At 39.0% G+C, this 18,712-nt stretch overlaps 1 protein-coding gene across 1 annotated transcript; it reads right to left on the bottom strand.

Moving 5' to 3' along the window:
• Positions 1-1,379: 1,379 nt before the first annotated feature.
• LOC135090841 (DDB1- and CUL4-associated factor 10-like) lies at positions 1,380-18,391 on the bottom strand. The gene is made up of 6 exons (XM_063987944.1): positions 17,930-18,391; positions 13,290-13,403; positions 12,286-12,483; positions 9,067-9,238; positions 7,587-7,796; positions 1,380-3,261 (listed from the first exon to the last, which is right to left on the bottom strand). Exons 1-6 carry the CDS (start codon positions 18,154-18,156, stop codon positions 2,050-2,052), a joined length of 2,133 nt encoding a protein of 710 aa, XP_063844014.1. The 5' UTR covers positions 18,157-18,391; the 3' UTR covers positions 1,380-2,049.
• Positions 18,392-18,712: the final 321 nt, after the last annotated feature.

Below are 18,712 nucleotides of genomic sequence, written 5' to 3'. Positions count from 1 at the left end.
AAAAGCCTGCTAAATTTTATGAACTGTTTCAGTCTGAGTATCACCAGGCCTTCAAAAACCTTAATGGAGTTCAGTAAAATCTATCATGTAAAAAGAAAATGTAAATAACACATACTAGTCATGCACACTTGCATCAAATACAAACTCAATCTACAAGGCTGCAATAAATCATGCAGGCGTGATACACTGGTGTACATTCTTGCCTTATGACCATAATCCATTCCAACTGGTGTTGGAAGCAAAAACAGCCAGATGGCAAGACTTTTTCTTGAAAACCCAAAGAATAAAAAATATAGGTAATTAAACTATTTTCCATCACTTACAAGTTCAACATGAACAAATAATGCCTTTTACCTCTTACACTGCATGGTGTTTACCATTAGCAAATGTACCAGTAAAGTACCAAAAAATGTTATATTTTCTTTATTCACTTAAGTGATGAGATGGTCATATGCCTAGCAAAACAAAAGAAATTAATATTTTAGGGGGACTGGATAGTGCATTGGTTGTAAGTCAAATACATTGTATGCCAAGTACCCCATTGTAGTAGGTATCTACTGTTATATTTGGCATTAGTCTTCTCTATCCTCAAACTTTCAAACACTGTCTTGCCATTTTATAGTGTTTCTTCCTCACACAGTAATGGCATATACTCCAACATGGTAAATTCCTCTTGCCACCTTACATCTTCCCATTCTGTCTCTGTGACCAAACCAGTAGAGGGTGCAGCATTTGACCACCATCATTCCACAACTGTTATACCCTTCCAAACTTAAAACAGATATATCTATCTCTCAATGTATATACACTTACTGCTTTCATCAGTCATTACATTCACACCACAATCATGTCAAATGAGTAATCTCTATTGTCCCAATTGATGACCTATGAGCTTCAATCCATGGACAATAATTTATGGCTAATTTAAGCAATAAAAAAAATAATAAATAAATAAATGAATAAATAAAACTCTCTCCAATGTACATTATCAAAAAATTAAAGCCATCTTGAAAAGCACATTCAACTCAGAACCAGAGGAATTCAATATGGAAAATAAATTATTAAATAAGGATATGTTTGCAAAGACAGAGCATAAAGCAATTAAATATTTGAAATAGGTGAGACAATGTTAACAGTGATATGCAGACAAACTTTTAAAACACTTGACAAATTAGTAGGATCCTTGATCTTTCAAACTTACCTTTAGAGCACCACACATTAATTGATCTATCAGTGTTACCTTGAGGTTGTGCAATCCCACTAACAAGCACACCACCATCACACAAAGGAGGCAGCTGGAATACATGTGCCTGCTGTGAGGCCTCCCAATTGGGCTTATACAGCCACTCAGTGCTGAGGAGCAGAAATAAAATGCATGGTGGACTAAATAAATTTAACATGAGAAATAACTATAAAGACATTGCAAATGAAAATAATATGTAAAATTACAGCAATTTTGTCACCTTCAAATGCAAAAAATCTGGTTTCTGTTAAAATAAACAAAGTTACCATTTTCTTTTCAACCAAGTGACGGGCTACACTCACAAATGCATGACACACATACACAACCATCACACACTTGGCTGATTTGCCTCACACATTGTTCACACAGCCACCGCCCTGTCCATGGGGAGGTGGGGCACTGCTGCTGCTGCTGCTGCTGGCCACCTTGAGCAAAACAGAGGCTTCAGCTCAATACTGTTTTTCTTCTTTCAAACAAGGAAGACTTGATGGAAAGCAAGTACCTAAAAGTCATTTAAAAAAGATAAAAATGGTGAAGTAGCTGCTGCTGCAAGTCTAAAGTACCAATGCCAGGCAGCTTCAAGTTCTGGGAGAGGGGGCAGAAGGCAATAAGAGCAAGGGGTCTGCTTCCCTCCCCCCAACACTGTGATGAGTCAGCATCTCACTGCACCACCCCACAAAGTGCAGTGTTCAGCAAAAGGAGCAACACATGACACAACGGTTGACAGGCCCACACTGCAGAGTTCAGGCTGAGGCGGCCATGCACAACCACCAATTGTCTTGACACTCACTTCTCCCCTCAGGACACTAAAGAACTGGCTGGTGCCACACAATCTTGCCATTAAGGCAGCCAGAGACTAGAAGGCAATGTGTGGGAGAGAACTTGGTACTTACAACACAGTTTGAATGACAGTTACTAGTGGACACATCATAGAGGGTCTGTGGCTTGTCCTGTACACACGTGGAAAGTTCCGAGCAGTTTTTGTCAAACATCATGAGACGCACACCGTGTGAATATGGAGAGCAAATGAGGCGACCATCAGCATTAAAGCACAGTTCCTTGATGAAACCACGACCAACATTGGGCTCCTCGATGTAGTGGGTGAGGCGGGGAATGTTGCGTGCAATCTTGTGGTTGGGATCCACCTTGCGGTAGTATCGGGGGTAGTTCTGGCCTGGCTGCAGCAGCACAATGGCCCGGTGGTTCCCTGACCCTGTACGGATGTAGAAGGCATTCTGGGAATCCAGGCCAGCAGTAGGTGCAGTCCGACCTGCACCTGCGTTCTCCCGTGCGCCCTCACGCCCTGTCTCTCGTCTGTTTCGCAAACTGAAAGTCATGTTGTGGTTAAGGCGTGGAAGGGCAGCCCAAGGTGCCTCTCCATTGGATCCACCAGAGGGACTGTTGTTGCTACTGCTGCTGCTGCTGCTGCTGCTGCCTCCTCCAGTCCCACCGCCACCCTCACCTGCCTCCCGCATGGGTCGTTGGCGGTCCTGTCTCATTCGTTGCTCCTCCCGCCGTTCACGGATGTGTTCCAACGCCTCAAATACGTCCATTGAGGTAAACCGAAACTGTATGTCTATGCCCCCACTGCCACTACCACTGCTCCCCACTGCAATGCCCGCACCATCCACAGCCCCCACACTACCATTATTCCTGCTTGTTCCACCCTCTGCTCCACTACCACCTGCCTCTCCTCCACCACTCCCACCTCCTCCATCATCCACTTCATCTTGGGGGCTGTGGCGTAACGTAATCTCCATCCGTGGGCTGAAGGTCACAGACAAGTGCAAATTGCCATTGCCACTGCTGCTCTCACCAGTGATTCCAACACTGGCACTACTACTGCTGCTACTGCTGCTGCCCATGGGCCGGCTTGGAGAGGCTGCCAGCTGTACTTCAGGCTCAGGAGTGGAGGCAGGCACGTCATCATAGGAGAGGTTATGAGAAGGTGTATCATCCTCATCCTGGTCCTTACAGACAGTGACACCAAGATCCTGGATGTCATGCACACAGCTCCACTGTAAGACAATACAACAACACTTCACCATCAAAATAATAACTCATCACTAATACAGTTTAGCACTCATCTCTAATCACTAACACAGTTTGCCACTCAATATACATTACAACTAGCATACCTCACCATTCAACAATCATCAGTAATACACCTCATTAGACATCAATACCATAGTTCATCATTTACTATTAACACAGTTCATCACTTGGTGCACATCACTCACCACTACTCAATTCTAACTAATCACTTCTTCATCACTCATTACATACTCAGTTCTTATCAAATGCAGTTTTTAGCAGCAGCCAACCCATCACTACATCCTCACCAAGGGTGATTTTTTGAGTCATTCAGATTTAACAAAACATCTTCAGACCTTCAAGGGAGTGTGTGTGTGTGTGTGTGTGTGTGTGTGTGTGTGTGTGTGTGTGTGTGTGTGTGTGTGTGTGTGTGTGTGTGTGTGTGTGTGTGTGTGTGTGTGTGTGTGTGTGTATTTATTTACCTAGTTGTGACATACGGGAGAGGAGCTAAGCTCATACTGTCCCGTCTCCATAACTGTTTTTATCCAACTTTTCCTTAAAGTCATGAATGTTTGTAGCACACACCACCTCCCCTTCCAGTCCATTCCATGCCTCTATGCTTCTATGAGGGAAGCTAAACTTCTTTATGTCCCTTCTGCAGGTGGTTACTTTTAGTTTTCTTCCATGTCCTCTTGTTTCTCTTTCGTTAATTATAAAGAGATGTTCCCTATCTAGTTTTCCATCCCACTCAGCAATCTGTACAATTCAATCAAGTCACCTCTCTCTCGTCTCTTTTCCAAGGTTGGGAGTTGCATTCTAGCTAGTCGCTCCTCATATAACAAATCTTGCAATTCTGTTATCATCTTTGTTGCTGCTCTCTTTTTTTTTTTTTATGTAGGAAGGACATTGGCCAAGGGCAACAAAAATCCAATAAAAAAAATGCCCACTGAAATGCCAGTCCCACAAAAGGGTCAAAGCAGTGGTCAAAAATTGATGAATAAGTGTCTCTGTATTCCTTCCAACTTTTTTTTTTTTTTTTTTTTTTCCATGTGATGAACAAATTACTGCTGCGTATTCTAATCTTGGACGTATCATTGTGGTGATTATTTTCCCCATCATTTCTATATCCAGATAAGCAAAGGCAACCCTTATGTTTCTTAGTAGGCTGAGAGTTTCACCTGTTATCTTGTTAATATGTTTTTCTGGTGATAAATTCTGAGAAAATCACTCCCAGATCTTTTTCTCTTGTCTTATTTATTGTTTCATTTCCCATCTTATAGTTATAGCTACACCTTCTGTTACTTTTTCCAAATTCCATCTTTTTACACTTACCATAGTTAAATTCCATTTGCCATCTGTTGCTCCACTCCCACACCTTGTCTATATCTCTTTGTAATTCTTCACAATCTTCTGTTCCCTTCACTCTTCTCATAAGTTTTGCATCATCAGCAAAAAGACTCACATAGCTGGATACATTCTCCACCATATCATTTATATACACCACAAACATTATTGGTGCCAACACTGACCCCGGGGGGACCCTACTTAATACTGGGCTCCACACTGATATCTGGTCCCTAATTACTGTTCGCATCTCTCTGTTTTTAAGGAAATCGTCCATCCATTTCAGCATTTTTCCATTTACACCACCTATCTTTTCCAGCTTCCACAGCAGTCTATTATGCAGCACTTTATCAAAAGCTTTTCTTAAATCTAGATAAATACAGTCTGCCCAACCATCTCTCTCCTGTATGATATCAATCACTCTTGAATAATAGCATAATAAATTAGTGACACAAGATCTCCCTTTTCTAAAGCAAAATTAACAAGTTGTGAGAATGTCCTTATCTTTCAAAAACTTGGTTCATTTGTTTTCTATTATCCTTTCACATATTTTTGCAACCACACTTGTCAGCAAAACCGGTCTATAATTTAGTGGGTCTTGTGTGTCTCCTCCTTTAAATATGGGTACAATGTTTGCCCTTTTCCAATCCTGCGGAACTATTCCTTCATTAAAAGAGGTATGATGGTATGTAATTTACCACTAAGCTGGTTACTGCATTCTTTTATTACCCATCCTGACACTCCATCCGGTCCTGTGGCCTTTCTCACTTCTAAACGTTTTGATGATTTCATCAACTTCCTCTTTTGTTACTTGAAATCCCTCTATTTTTCCATTTTCAGGTGTGCACAATGGCCTTATAAATTCCTTTTCCTTAGTAAAAACTTCCTTAAAGCTCTTATTCATCACTTCTGCCGTCTCTTTCGGGTCTTCATAAACCACTCCATCTACCATTAGCTTTCCTATACTCACTTCGCTTTTCAGTTTACCATTCACATATCTATAGAAGAGTTTCAGCTCATGTTTATACCTATCTATTAAATCTTTTTCAAACTGTCTTTGTTCATCCCTCAGGATCTTCACGTAATCATTCCTTGCTTGTTTGTAGTTATTCCACAGGTTAATTCTTTTATTTTTCCTCCATTTTTTCCATGTATCCTCTTTCATCCTTCTTACTGTTTCACATCTTTTATTAAACCACTCTTTTTTACCAGCTATTACTGTCTGCTTTTTAGGCACAAACTTTTTTTCACCTTCTTTATATATTTTAAGAAATTCATCCCACTTCTCTTGGATCCCTGTAGCCTTATGGAATCTATCTCATCTCTCCTCTTGAAAAAACTTCCTCATGTTATCAAAGTCTGCCTTATAGTAGTTTAATCTCCCAGCATGGTGTTCTTCATTCCTTTGATTCTCTATTTCCTCATTTATATTGAATTCTATGGTAGCATGGTCACTTTTGGCTAATGGACACCCTATGTGAAGAATCTCAATTCCTTCTGGTTCCTTACTAAATAACAGATCTAGTCTTGATGTTTCTCCATCTTTTCCAAATCTTGTATCTCCTTTTATCCATTGAGTTAATATATTATCCATTGCCAGCTGTAATAATCTATTTCCCCAAGATGATACTGTTCCCTCCATGTACCACTGTTCCCAATACACCTCCTTACAGTTAAAGTCTCCCATCATGATCAATTTATCACCACTTAGCACTTTCTCTGTCCAGTTCACTATGTCTTTTATCATTATTTCATATTCTTCATTTGACCAGGCATTGGTTTTTGGTGGTACGTACATCACTATGTATTGCCTCTTTTTGCCTTGTGTATTTTCCACTCCAATTTTTATTGCCTCAGCTAATCCGCTGCCATATTCTATTTCAACCACCTTTAAGCTTTTCTTAACTAGAAACATCGCTCCTCCTCCTTCCTTATATGTTCTACTTCTTTTCCATAAATTATATTGATTTTGCCCAATGTTCTTTACCTCTAGCTCATCATATAATTTTATTTCTGTGAGGCCCATTATATCAGGACTTTTCTCATTTAAATAAACATTTAATTCCCTTAATCCCGAGATGAGTCCATTAATGTTTGTGTAAGCTACCTTCAAAATGCTCTTTTTTCTCCTTAGCTTGTTTCCCTGTTCTCCCTCCTGTTCAGGTACCACTTCCTCACTTTCATGTCCAACACCCTCCAATAGAATATCTCCTTCTGCTCTTCCGATCTCTCCTTGTTTTTTGCCTTTACTTCATCCCTCATTTTAATTAACTCTTTTCTTTTCTTTTCATTTAAGTCTCTTCTCAGCCATATGTTTTTTGTTACCTCATCTTTAGCTAATCTCCAAGCCCGAACCAGAGCCTCCTTAGCTTCCTTCTGTGATTTAAATTTTATTCTTATGGGTCTGTACCCTTCACCTGTAAATTTCCCAACTCTGTGGTATTTCACTTCATTAACCAGACATCTTCCCTCCTCTTGTACCTTTCCCACCACTTTGTTTACTATCTCTTTCAGCTCTTTCTCTCTTACTGCTTTGTTGATTTCCTTAATTTCCTTAACCCCAAAGACAATTATACATTTCTTTTTGTCAACTGTCTCCCTTACAAGAGACTATTTATCTTGATAACATTTACCACCATTTGTGTTATTTTGGCCTCATTTAATTGTTCTTCTATTATTTTCTCAAAGTTTACTACCTTTCTTTGTATGATCTCTTGCTCACTCATTTGTTTCTCCAACTTATCTACTTTCCTCTCAAACTTTACCTTATCTCCTTCTTGGAGCTTTTTCCATGCATCTTGCCTTTCACTTAATTGCACTACAGTTTTGGCACTTCCTTCCATTATGTGTGTGTGTGTGTGTGTGTGTGTGTGTGCGTGTAAAAAAGAAAAAGAAACATGATAAGAGAAGATAATGGAAGGGAGCAGAGCAACAAAGAAGAGAAATTGCGATATGCCATTATTACCTCTGAAGACTCATCCATAGAAGTGTTGCGTGAGAGGATACACCAGCCCTGGGGATGCACCTGCAGGGAGTGGATGACCTCAGCCTCATTGGACTGAGGGAAGTCTGAGATGAACTCCACCCTGTTACGCTGGGCATAAAACAGGTGGGTAAAGATGGCAGCTTGTGGCAGAGGTGTGTTGGACAACTGCATCAACCGGTACATGTTAGGCTGTGAAAGAAAATGGTATTCAATGCATAATAAAACTATCTTTACTCAGAAGTGAATAACCTCAATGAATAAAACACCATAACTTTGTTGCCTCTGGATGAGCTGAAGAAGCTTAACCCCTAAAGGGCGAGTGGTGGGAATTACCACTCACTTGGAGGACAACGGGATATTGGAATTCCTGTCCTCTTTCCTGCCAAGATTTGTAATTCTGTGATGTAATTATTGTCTGGTGGCTGATGGCAACCCTTGCCCTTCATTTCCCTTAAGTCCCAGTGGATAAGTGACCATGGAAATGGAGGGACAAGCTAACAACTATTTCCCCACATCCAGATGCACGGATGAAGGGAGCGTGACTAGGGTTCCCTCAACTTCCAATCCTATTATTGGGAAGTGCACTGAGTCTACCATAAAAACATCATTGAATGAGAAAAGTATCATAAGATGCCTTTTTGAAATGCATGTTGTGTGGGTGACAGGGATGTGACACTGGGTGAGGTGAGAGAACAAGTCCAAGGTCAACTGTACTCGCACAAACAAGTTTGCCAGATACGGCCAAAAGGAGCACCTCTTCCAAGCACCATATCTCTGCTGTGCTACAACCATTTTATTATGTAGAGGAAAGAGTGCCGGTGAAAAATACTATGATATATCATGTTTTTGTCTGAAATTGCCACACAGGGCATTGATGAAAACACTTTTTTGGCAAAAATTATCAGTGTGGCTCTCACTCTGAAAGGATGCATTTATTACCTGGCTAACCATTTAGGGGTTAATCAAAGGGAATGAGTAAGATAACTTGTCTGCCAGTAATTAACACATGAAGTTTAAAGCCACAATTCCAAGGTACAATATATAACTGCCAATTGGTTCATCTCCCTACATCTTTTATTCTCAGATTTATTGACACCACTATTTCACAAAATAATGGCAACACAACTGCTTTAGAAACACAAAACAACCCAGGTCAGTTGCTCTTACATCAAATCAACAAACAGTTATAAAGGTCTTATGGCAGTAAAATACTTTTATTAACTATATGTTGCTACTCGGATAAATCAATAAATGAAAGACAAATTCTTCTGATTAATGGAATATATTGAAAAATAAATGTGTAAATTTAATTGCCCATATGTCTGTAAACATGTTGCTAATAAGTAAATAATTCAGAATTTCTCTCTCTCTCACACAGCTTCCACCAACCCACCCACCCACCCACACACACACACACACACACACACACACACACACACACACACACACACACATGCACCTTGAAGTCCTGAAGATCCTGTGCCAAGTGTTCCAGACTCAAGTTGTGCACCAGTACCATGTAGCCTCCAGTGGTGCACATCACAAGCTTACTACAGTCTGGGCTCAGCCGCATCCGCATCAGGCCCTGCATTTTGAACAGCTCAGTTGGAAGTAGGCTTTCTTCAGTGTACCTGGAAAGGAAGGAGATGCTCATACATATACATATAAATAAATCTGATTTAATTACTATCCAGGTGTGTGTGTGTGTTTACTGAGATGTGCTACATAAGGTTTGTGCTAAATTTGCATGGTCTCATCTTTGTATCTACATATACTCGTCTAGTTTATTCTTTAGTCTACATGTCTGAATTACATCTTCACGCTCTTTGGTATGAATTCACTGGAAAACACAGTTGTACATCATCATTTTTCATCACAGAATAACAAAAATAAAATATGCAGATACATATGGCTTTTTACTTTCTGGATAATGAATAAAATTACAATCACTATGATCAGACCAAAAGTAGATAATGATGAAATTGTGTACTTGCCACATTTTGGAGAGAGAGAGAGAGAGAGAGAGAGAGAGAGAGAGAGAGAGAGAGAGAGAGAGAGAGAGAGAGAGAGAGAGAGAGAGAGAGAGAGAGAGAGAGAATAAGGGGTTAAGAATACAAACCATAACAAGTAAGTAGTACTAGAGATAGGAAACCAAAATGATGAGGAAAGCCTTAAAGACATGGAGCTGTCAGTTGGATATTCAGTCACCAGAAAAATTGACAAGTAAAAATATCAGAAAGAGAAAAGTGCAGTTTTTCCCAAAGAAGTATAAAAATTTGCAATAAACTATAAGATAAGATGATACTCATAGCAGCAGCCAAAGGTGTACATCAACAGAAGGATATACTAGATAAACAGAAATCCAGACACTCAACCACACAGTCCTGTATAGTATACAACAATTCATAAATATACCAGTATTCGACATGTAAGTTCAAAATATGCGAATTCACTCATATGCGACTAAACTAAATGTGCCAAGTATTTGTTTTATGTGACAAAAATTCACCATTATGCAAGTACCGGTGCTGGTGCGACTGGCTGGTGAGGTATGGTGGCCGATTCACACTGGAGGGTGGCGGGTGCAAATGTCTTCCTGCACTTTCCTCGCCTATAATTAACCTTTTCCTCCCTCTAACCCTAAAGTCAATCCTCAGATAGCTAATTATCAGCTTCAATCGTAGACTTTGGGTATGTCTTCCCGGAAGCAATCAGCAGCTCTGGGCTGTCAGACTCAGAGAAACTCTACCCTGAATGGAGTACATATAACTTCCAGTATAATTTCTAAATTTTTGTTTGTTTACAATGCATTTTCATATTATATTTTACAGTTTATCTATACTAATGTGCTTTATCATTGAGAAACGGTGCCAGAATAAATAGTTGGAGGGTTCAAAAACAGGTCGTGGAACATAACCCCCAATAATTAATGGGATGATAGGTTCGATATAAGCAAATTCTCATTATGAGAGCTTTTTGCAGAACGTAAGCCTCACACATAACAAATACCTGGCATATAGGAGTTCAAAAAGTTATATGAATGGCATCAAGATTGGAAAATGGAGTCTGATAATGAGAAATGTCCCAATTTAGAGATGGGAGAAAGTGAGAACCCAAAATGAAAATACAGCAAGGGAGTTGAATAAATAAAATTAATAGAGTAAAGGAAAAAAAAAAGAACTGGATTTATAATAAATCTAATGTTACTAACACATTTATGATTGGAGTATGTAGTAATGTAGCAATGGTTGGTAGCTCTACATAAAAATACATGTAAAGAAATGGAGAAAAATTTTAAATGTATGAATGGTGGCATGGCCTCAATGACTTCCAAGTGAGGTTCACCTACATCTGGTCTAATGGTGAGTTTGGTAAACTAGTGAGTGTCACCAGGTAGCAGCTCCAGACATGTCCCCTTCTCACACATGGCAGCAATATCAAATATGCCTACAGAGTCATTCTGCACTGAGCTAATATAATATGGTTTTCCTACAAAATTCTTTCTAAGTAGTAACACAGGTAAAATTGAACTGTATTCATAAACAAAAGTATTTAAGTTGATTTTCTAGTGAATTGGCATTTCAATTTATTTAGTCATTTCAAGATTTCCAAAATAGTATACCACTGATCAGAAGTGTATTAATGTGGGTGATAGTAAAAATGACGACATGCTTGTGCCACTTACAGCTCCAAATTACAAAGATCAACTTCCTATTCCTAGTATACAGAAACAAGAATCTTAATTGAAAATAGGCAACTCAAGTGTCTCGGCGAGAAATGGCATATATCTTAACAAAACAAATATCTGACTGGTTCACTTTAGTTAAAGTTAAAACAATCTGACTGGCTTGCCTTAGTTAAAGTTAACAAACACATAGTTGGACAACTAGTTAATTCCTGATGCAGAATTTTGAAAGTATCATAATGATCAATGTTCTATGCATCTGTATGTACATGGGATTTACATGGGATAATAATATTTGAGCTAATATCACTAGGGAATATGCAGTAGCAACATCTGGTGGATTAGTTCTGAAAACTCCCCATTAAGTGGTGGGTCTCCATGTCATAATACAGCAGGGATATACCAACAGTGTAGTTGAAAAGTGATGATGAGTCTTCATACACTGTTGGTTTGAGTGGTGATTATATATGCAAATGGTATGGGAGACTGAATGCATAAGAGGTGCAGTGGTATAATAAGTTAGTTCTGTAGGATGTCAGGAGTGGCTGGAACAAATTCAGAGATAATCTCTCTTTTAACAAAGAGAAGGGTTCCCTCATATACTACTGGCAAACTAGAATTTACAATGTGTTGCGTTCCCAAAAGAGCACTCATAAATGGGACATTCATAAATTAGAATCAATCTTAGAATTGGAATTACTTCCTATCTGATGCAATTTTCACTATTTTTCAAGTCTTTCTATGATATTTAGTCATGAGTAAATTCTGCAATCATAAATCAGAACAAAGAGCAATTTTTTTTTTTTTTATGTGTGTGTGTGTGTGTGTGTGTGTGTGTGTGTGTGTGTGTGTGTGTGTGTGTGTGTGTGTGTGTGTGTGTGTGTGTGTGTGTGTGTGTGTGTGTGTGTGTGTGTGTTCAAAAATTTGTTGTTAATAAAAACCACAATTCACAAACTCACACATCAGCATCTCAGAAGCTGATCGCCCACTCACCCATTAATGTCCCAACCCAGAATCTTGCCATCAAAGCCTGAAGTGACCAAGATGCCATCTTGTGCAGAATACTCAATATTCTTGACCCAGTTGGTGTGGCCCTGCAGGAGTCTAATGCGCCGCTTGAGGTTGCGCACATCCCAAAGAGCAACGTTATGGTCATCACTGCATGAGGCAAACACTCGAGAGTCTAGGAACCTGAAGGAGGCAACAAGCATTAGCAATAAGGAACAGACATTTTAAAACCCACATAAAAATACCCCCACCCTTCTCTCTCTCTCTCTCTCTCTCTCTCTCTCTCTCTCTCTCTCTCTCTCTCTCTCTCTCTCTTATACATTCCCAGTGTATTTTTATTTCTAGTTTTGATGATTAATCTTCAATAATATCTAAATATGTGTAGTGTAACTCCTCAAGTATTGGATCATTAGATTACAATATCAAAACAATATTTTGATCCTGGACAGATGAATAATTTTTCACACCAAATCTTATTACATATCAGACAACCTTATTAGAGACAATTAAATATAATGAAGAAAATAGTAATCACAATTATTAGACCAAAACTATAATATACTTAAACTGTGTGGTCCTCCTCAAGAAAACATAAAGTGAAAAGAAAACAATCAAGATGGTGTCAAATATAAAAGATTTAACTTATGAGGAAAGATTTGAAGAAATAGAGTTGCCAAGACTTGAAGACAAAAGCAAGAGAGATGTACGTAATTATAATTTATAAATAATTGAAAGAAACAAAGAAAAATATCAACTATCACTGTAAGGGTACCTGAAGAGACACCAAAGATTAATAAAAATGACTAACATAAACAATACAGCTTCTCCCATATAACTTTAGATGTATGGAATGGGTAGAAGAGATCATAGCAACAAGGAAAGTATATCAACTGAAGGAGGGACTGGGTAAATACAGATCTGGAGATAAGACCACATAAGTTAGCTAAGGTACTCGTATACTATAACTAGATAAATACACGCACACTCACTTGATACAGTTGACACAGTTTTCATGTGCATGAGGTATGTGGTGCACCTGCCGCCGTGATAGAGGGTCAAACACCATCACCGCACGCAGCTCACATGCTGCCACCAGATGACTCCTGCACACACCCATGAGATCCAGATGAGTACACTTTACCTTCTGTATTTTTGTTTATTTTGTATTATTGAACTTAGGTATTGTGGAGACTGAAATCATGTAAGTTTCACATTTTCAGAGAATCTGTCTCCATGAAATATTACAAATACATTAAGGGAGGGAGACTTAAAAGTTTGTATCACCTTGTGGCCCACCCACTGGTGTAGTAAAGAGAAAATTGATGCCAGCAGCAGCTCTAGCATAGAAACCTTTTACTTTCTTCATTGTCTCTCCACATACTGTTGTGACTAAAGCAGTGTTCATAAAGACATCTTCTAAGAGGCACTGCTAAGTGAATAAGTAATCAGAACATATATTTGGCATGAATCTCTGTCATTCCAAATCAGAAGAAGTGTTTACCTTTTCTCCAATCTATTATCTGAAATTATATATATATATATATATATATATATATATGTGTGTGTGTGTGTGTGTGTGTATACAATGGAACCTTGGTTCTAGAACTTAATTCATTCCTGAATGCCGTTCTAAATCCAAAATGTTAAAAAACTGAAACCATTTTCCCCAAAGGAATCAATGTAAAATGGATTAATCTGTTCCCAGACACCAGTTTACCCTGTCTTATCAGCTTATGACAGATGCTCCCACAGCCAAGACAGGTGCTTCATGACATCTCCAGCTCACAAATTATTTATCCAGAAAGGATGTATTGAATGAACTCAGTAACACAGAACTCATCAGATGATACTGTTCAGACCGTGCAGGTATTCTCTTTCTCACTGATCTTGTGAAGGAAACCTTACAGAAGGACACAAAAAAGAGCAACCCACTTACTGCCAAAATGAGGGTGATCATAACACTGCTGCTAGGAAAAGCTATTGGAAAAATGCAGTTGTGCAGTAGTGATGGCATTGAGGGTCATTGAGAGAGCCACAGGTGGCTTGGGATAACTCCTGAGCATTGAAAACTTTGTTTACATCAAGGCTTTTCAATGGGATCACATTTACCTTATTTCAGATTGAATTACTCTCTTACACTGTCTCTCTTCCAAATATACAAAAAATGAAGTAAATATTTATAAAAACTATAAATTAGTAATAAACAGCAGCTTTTGCTATGTCTTTTAATATTTGAAATTAAGTAACTTTTTTTTTAAACTGAATTATGGTACTGCAACCAAAGCAATAATGAGTTCAGAATTTTGTTTGAAAATGGATTTGTTCGAAAAGGGAGGCATTCAGTAATTGAGGCTCCACTGTGTGTGTGTGTGTGTGTGTGTGTGTGTGTGTGTGTGTGTGTGTGTGTGTGTGTGTGTGTGTGTGTGTGTGTGTGTGTGTGTGTGTGTGTGTGTGCTTATGTATTCAAAAACTGAAAATATTTTAATACTTTTAAATATAATATAATATTTCAAAATAATAGATGTTGCACAGAAACTAAAGCATCAAACAAAACCTAAAAGCAAGAAATTAAACAGTAGTACACTACTAAGGATAGAAGAGGAAAGATTTAAAAAGAAGAGCTGCAAGCCCAACAATATACGGTCAGATCACCACTAATGTGAAATGTTTTAACGTGAATTGCATCTAACACCAGGTGTTAGTTTGCCTCCAACTCACACTGAAATGTGGGGAACCTACAAGACTAACACAGGGATGGGCCACAACAAGCTGCAGAGATGCCTGTAATGTGGGGCAGGGTAACACTAACACAAAGAAGACTTATTTGTGTAGGACTCAAGAGATACAAGAGGACATGGAGTGAAATTGAGGAAAACAATAAGTAGAAGAGATATCAAGAAATATGGTTTCCCAAATAGAAGCATAGAAATATGGAACAACTTAGATGAAACAGTGGTACAAGCAACAAATATTCATGAATTTAAAGTTAAGCTGGATGCTTATAGATATGGAGACAGGACAGCACGAGCATAGCTCTTTTCCTGTAAAACACAACTAAGTAAATAAAAGGGGATAGGTGTCCATCTTTGGTGATAATACTGTGGGAACCATGTTTTGGAGACATTGGTCACATAGGATACCTTTCAATCTGCAGGGCATTGACTCTATTTGAGGAAGGTGATGATGGAGTACAAGGGGGCGACTTTCAGCGAATGATAAATCTTACTGATAATTCTTGATGGGAAAGTTGACTAGAGAGGAGGTATGGAAGGAAAAGTGATGTCTTTGACTGAAAGGTGGATTACTATAAGGATCGTTGATTCTGCCATAATAAACTACACCACAAGATCTGAGACATGAATGCCAGTATGGGGCTGCACCATTCAGAGCCGAAGTCCCAACCTCCAAATATTCCCATCCATTCTCCCTCAATACCCCTAGAGCACGTACTAAGTCATTAATTTAACCCCACTTAATGTAACCTAATCTAACACAATTAGGGGACTGTATTCCCACAGACAGTCCTCGACTTTAGTCACTAGCCTATTCCCAGGACTTATTGTCAAAACTGTGACCAAAATACAAAGAATTACCTGAACACCATTTTCATGCCTGGCTATAATTTTTGTCACCTCTACCTTAATTCTAATAATTTTTCTTCTCACTTTGCTGCTATCATTACTCTTCAGGGCTCCACAGTGGCTTATTTGATAAAATAACATGTAAAAAAAAATAAAATGTGAATGTAAACAGAGGGCACTGCACCATAACTGACACTCCCAGTGTGACTCCCAGTCCAGGGAACACATAGCTGCCAGCTTGCCTGTGTTAAGAATTGAGACTGTTTATAATGGAACCAGACTAACTTGGTACTCGGGGTGTTGGCTGTACCTCTCCGCACTGTTGCAACCTCAACCCCAGAATGACCGTAACTGACAATGGCCAGCAGGGCACAGCCTGGGGATTCACATGTCAAGGACACTGGCATGGCAGCACCACATGCCCTATATGCATTGCCAAGTGTACCAGAAGATATACAGTGTCATTGTTCCATCATCAAATCAGAAGCCATTAAAAAATAATAATAATAAAAAAATCAGTCATATTCAACAGCTTATAATTTTGGAAAAATGAAGGCAAAGAATGACAGTATGAGCAAAAGAGAGAGGTGTTCATATGTCTGTCAACTGTAAATGTAACACCAATGTGAGACAGGAACAGCCAACACCCCAAGTACCAACTAAGTCTGGTTCCACAATAGGGACCAGTTTTAGATTTGCACCATAATACCCCTACCCTAGCTAGAGGGCTGCACCACCCTGGCCCTCTTTCAGGGGTACTAATCTAACCTAACCTAAAATAGCTGGGGGTTTGTGCCTTCCTTGTCCCACCTCAGGGATAGTAATCATGTCTATTTTGAAAACTATGGATTTCCCACAGAAACTCAGAGATAAAGTTTCTTAGAATCCAGTAAGGTATGCAAAAATCACACTCCCAATGTTGAAGAGTATGATGGTGTAAATTTAAAATAATACCTAGGGACCAATGTTATTTCTATTTATCTATGTTTTTTTTTTTTTATGGAAAATTTAATCCAAGACCTATTTGTTTGACATTAGAGACATGTGACAACCTAGGTTTCACTATTATTTGTTTTATTTATAAAGTTTTTATTTTATTTTATGATCTATCTTTACATATTTACAAAAAAAAAAAATGCAGTATGACTTCCTTTCTAAAATGACATTACTCATTTCAATATGTAGCAAAGGCCATATTCTTCCAGCCACAAAGAACAGACCTGTCTATATGTTGCCACTTCAATAATAAAATATTATTCTAAATAAGCAATGTATAGTGAATTCACACTTATTTAGTATTACGTTCACTATTGGAAGAAAAAATTTCATAATCACTTTATACGAGGATACACTACATATTGCATTCAAAGCATTTTGGCTGTTGATAACAAACCATTACAAAGGAATACACTCTATGGAACCGTGAATCCCAGCCAGTTCACTACTCGCAGTTTCTACTCACGATTGTTACTCGGCAGTTATTAGATTATAGAGCAGCAGTTGGAGGACTATACATGCCAGTTAGGAATGATACAAGATTTTAAAATGGTGCATCTTGAAAGTAGTGTGATGTGCTTTTTACCAAACAGAGCTGCCACACAAGATATCACAGTGGCTGTCACAATTTAGACAATATATGATGTGTAGCTGTGATAATCAGGGCTACTTAAAAAAAATAATAACAGCTTATAATGGATTTCAAGGTCAACACTGCTCCAAATACACCATAAATTTGAGCATACACCAAGAGGAAAGCCATTCTAATGAGTGTCTGGTGTAAAGTGCACTGCCAAGCTATTCATTCTTCACAACTACCAAAATTCAGCCCATGATTCAAACCAAAATGGTGAATCAAAGAATTTCACTCTTCCACCATAAACCTTTACATAAGAATATAACAGTTGTCACTGTTCAATATTCGTGATTTTTATCCCTCCCTGTGCCTGACTGGTAATAAAACCCGTGCATTTGTGTGTGTAATGATGGATTCCAGATATGAGAACATAATGGTAGACGTGCGCGTGTGTGGGCGCGTCATGGGATCTTACCCGTCTGGGGAGAACTCGAGATTGAACACTCCTCCATGGCCGACGTAGCCTGTCTTAGGGTCGCTCTCACGGGGGTCCCACGAGGTGCACGGGATCATGGAGGAGTAGAGGGAGCGTCTGATGCCAGACTCCCAGCCCAGGCTCGCCCTCAGCCCCGCCTCGCGCCTCCTCAACTCATACTCGGGGAAGCAACTGCCATACAGCCGCCCAGACTTCACCTTAGGCATTTTCTCTGGTCAGAGCTGCAATTCCTTGGCTTCTCCAGTGTCAGGGCTCTCTTGACTGACAGGGTCGGGAGGATAGGACGTCCACAGAGGCATGAAAGACACTAGGCGCCGCCAGCTGAGGGAACCTAACTTTTCTCTGCTCGTCCTCGTCCCCGACAAAAACTTTCCAGGCCAACCCAAACAAACATTTCTTAACAGAACTGCTCAATTTATTTACTTCTCTTTTGGCATTCCCACACTGGAAGAAAATTATATTTGATTAAGCTAGTAAATATATTAAAGAATTCTGACATATTTTGAGCGGGATATAGTCATTTTCTTTATAATCTCTTTTTCTTCATTTTTTTTTCTTTTTTAATAATGGAAATAATCTCACTGATCACTGCAAAATAAAGTACAATAAAGGCATGCAGTGTTGAACAAGGCACATGCAGTGGTACCTTGAGGTAGGTTACGTACTATGAGCGTACTTACACCATGATCTATTTCTCCGCGCGTCATCACTCATTTCCTCGCACCTTTGGTTTTGTAGGCACTGAGCACTGGGCACTAGAAA

The sequence above is a fragment of the Scylla paramamosain genome, chromosome 3 (genome assembly GCF_035594125.1).
Source record: "Scylla paramamosain isolate STU-SP2022 chromosome 3, ASM3559412v1, whole genome shotgun sequence".
Classification (NCBI taxonomy): Eukaryota; Metazoa; Arthropoda; class Malacostraca; order Decapoda; family Portunidae; genus Scylla; species Scylla paramamosain.
Note: the sequence above shows the minus strand (reverse complement) of the source record. Positions and strands in the feature narration are given on the sequence as shown.

What these genes read in the sequence shown, in the direction of transcription:
- LOC135090841 (XM_063987944.1), bottom strand. Translation starts at nt 18,156, where the DNA reads ATGCCTAAGGTGAAGTCTGGGCGGCTGTATGGCAGTTGCTTCCCCGAG. An exon ending in AACTGTGTCAACTGTATCAA is followed by an intron (nt 12,484 to 13,289) that starts GTGAGTGTGCGT and finishes TGCCTCCTTCAG; the next exon opens with GTTCCTAGACTCTCGAGTGT. An exon ending in AGGATCTTCAGGACTTCAAG is followed by an intron (nt 7,797 to 9,066) that starts GTGCATGTGTGT and finishes TTTCTTTCACAG; the next exon opens with CCTAACATGTACCGGTTGAT.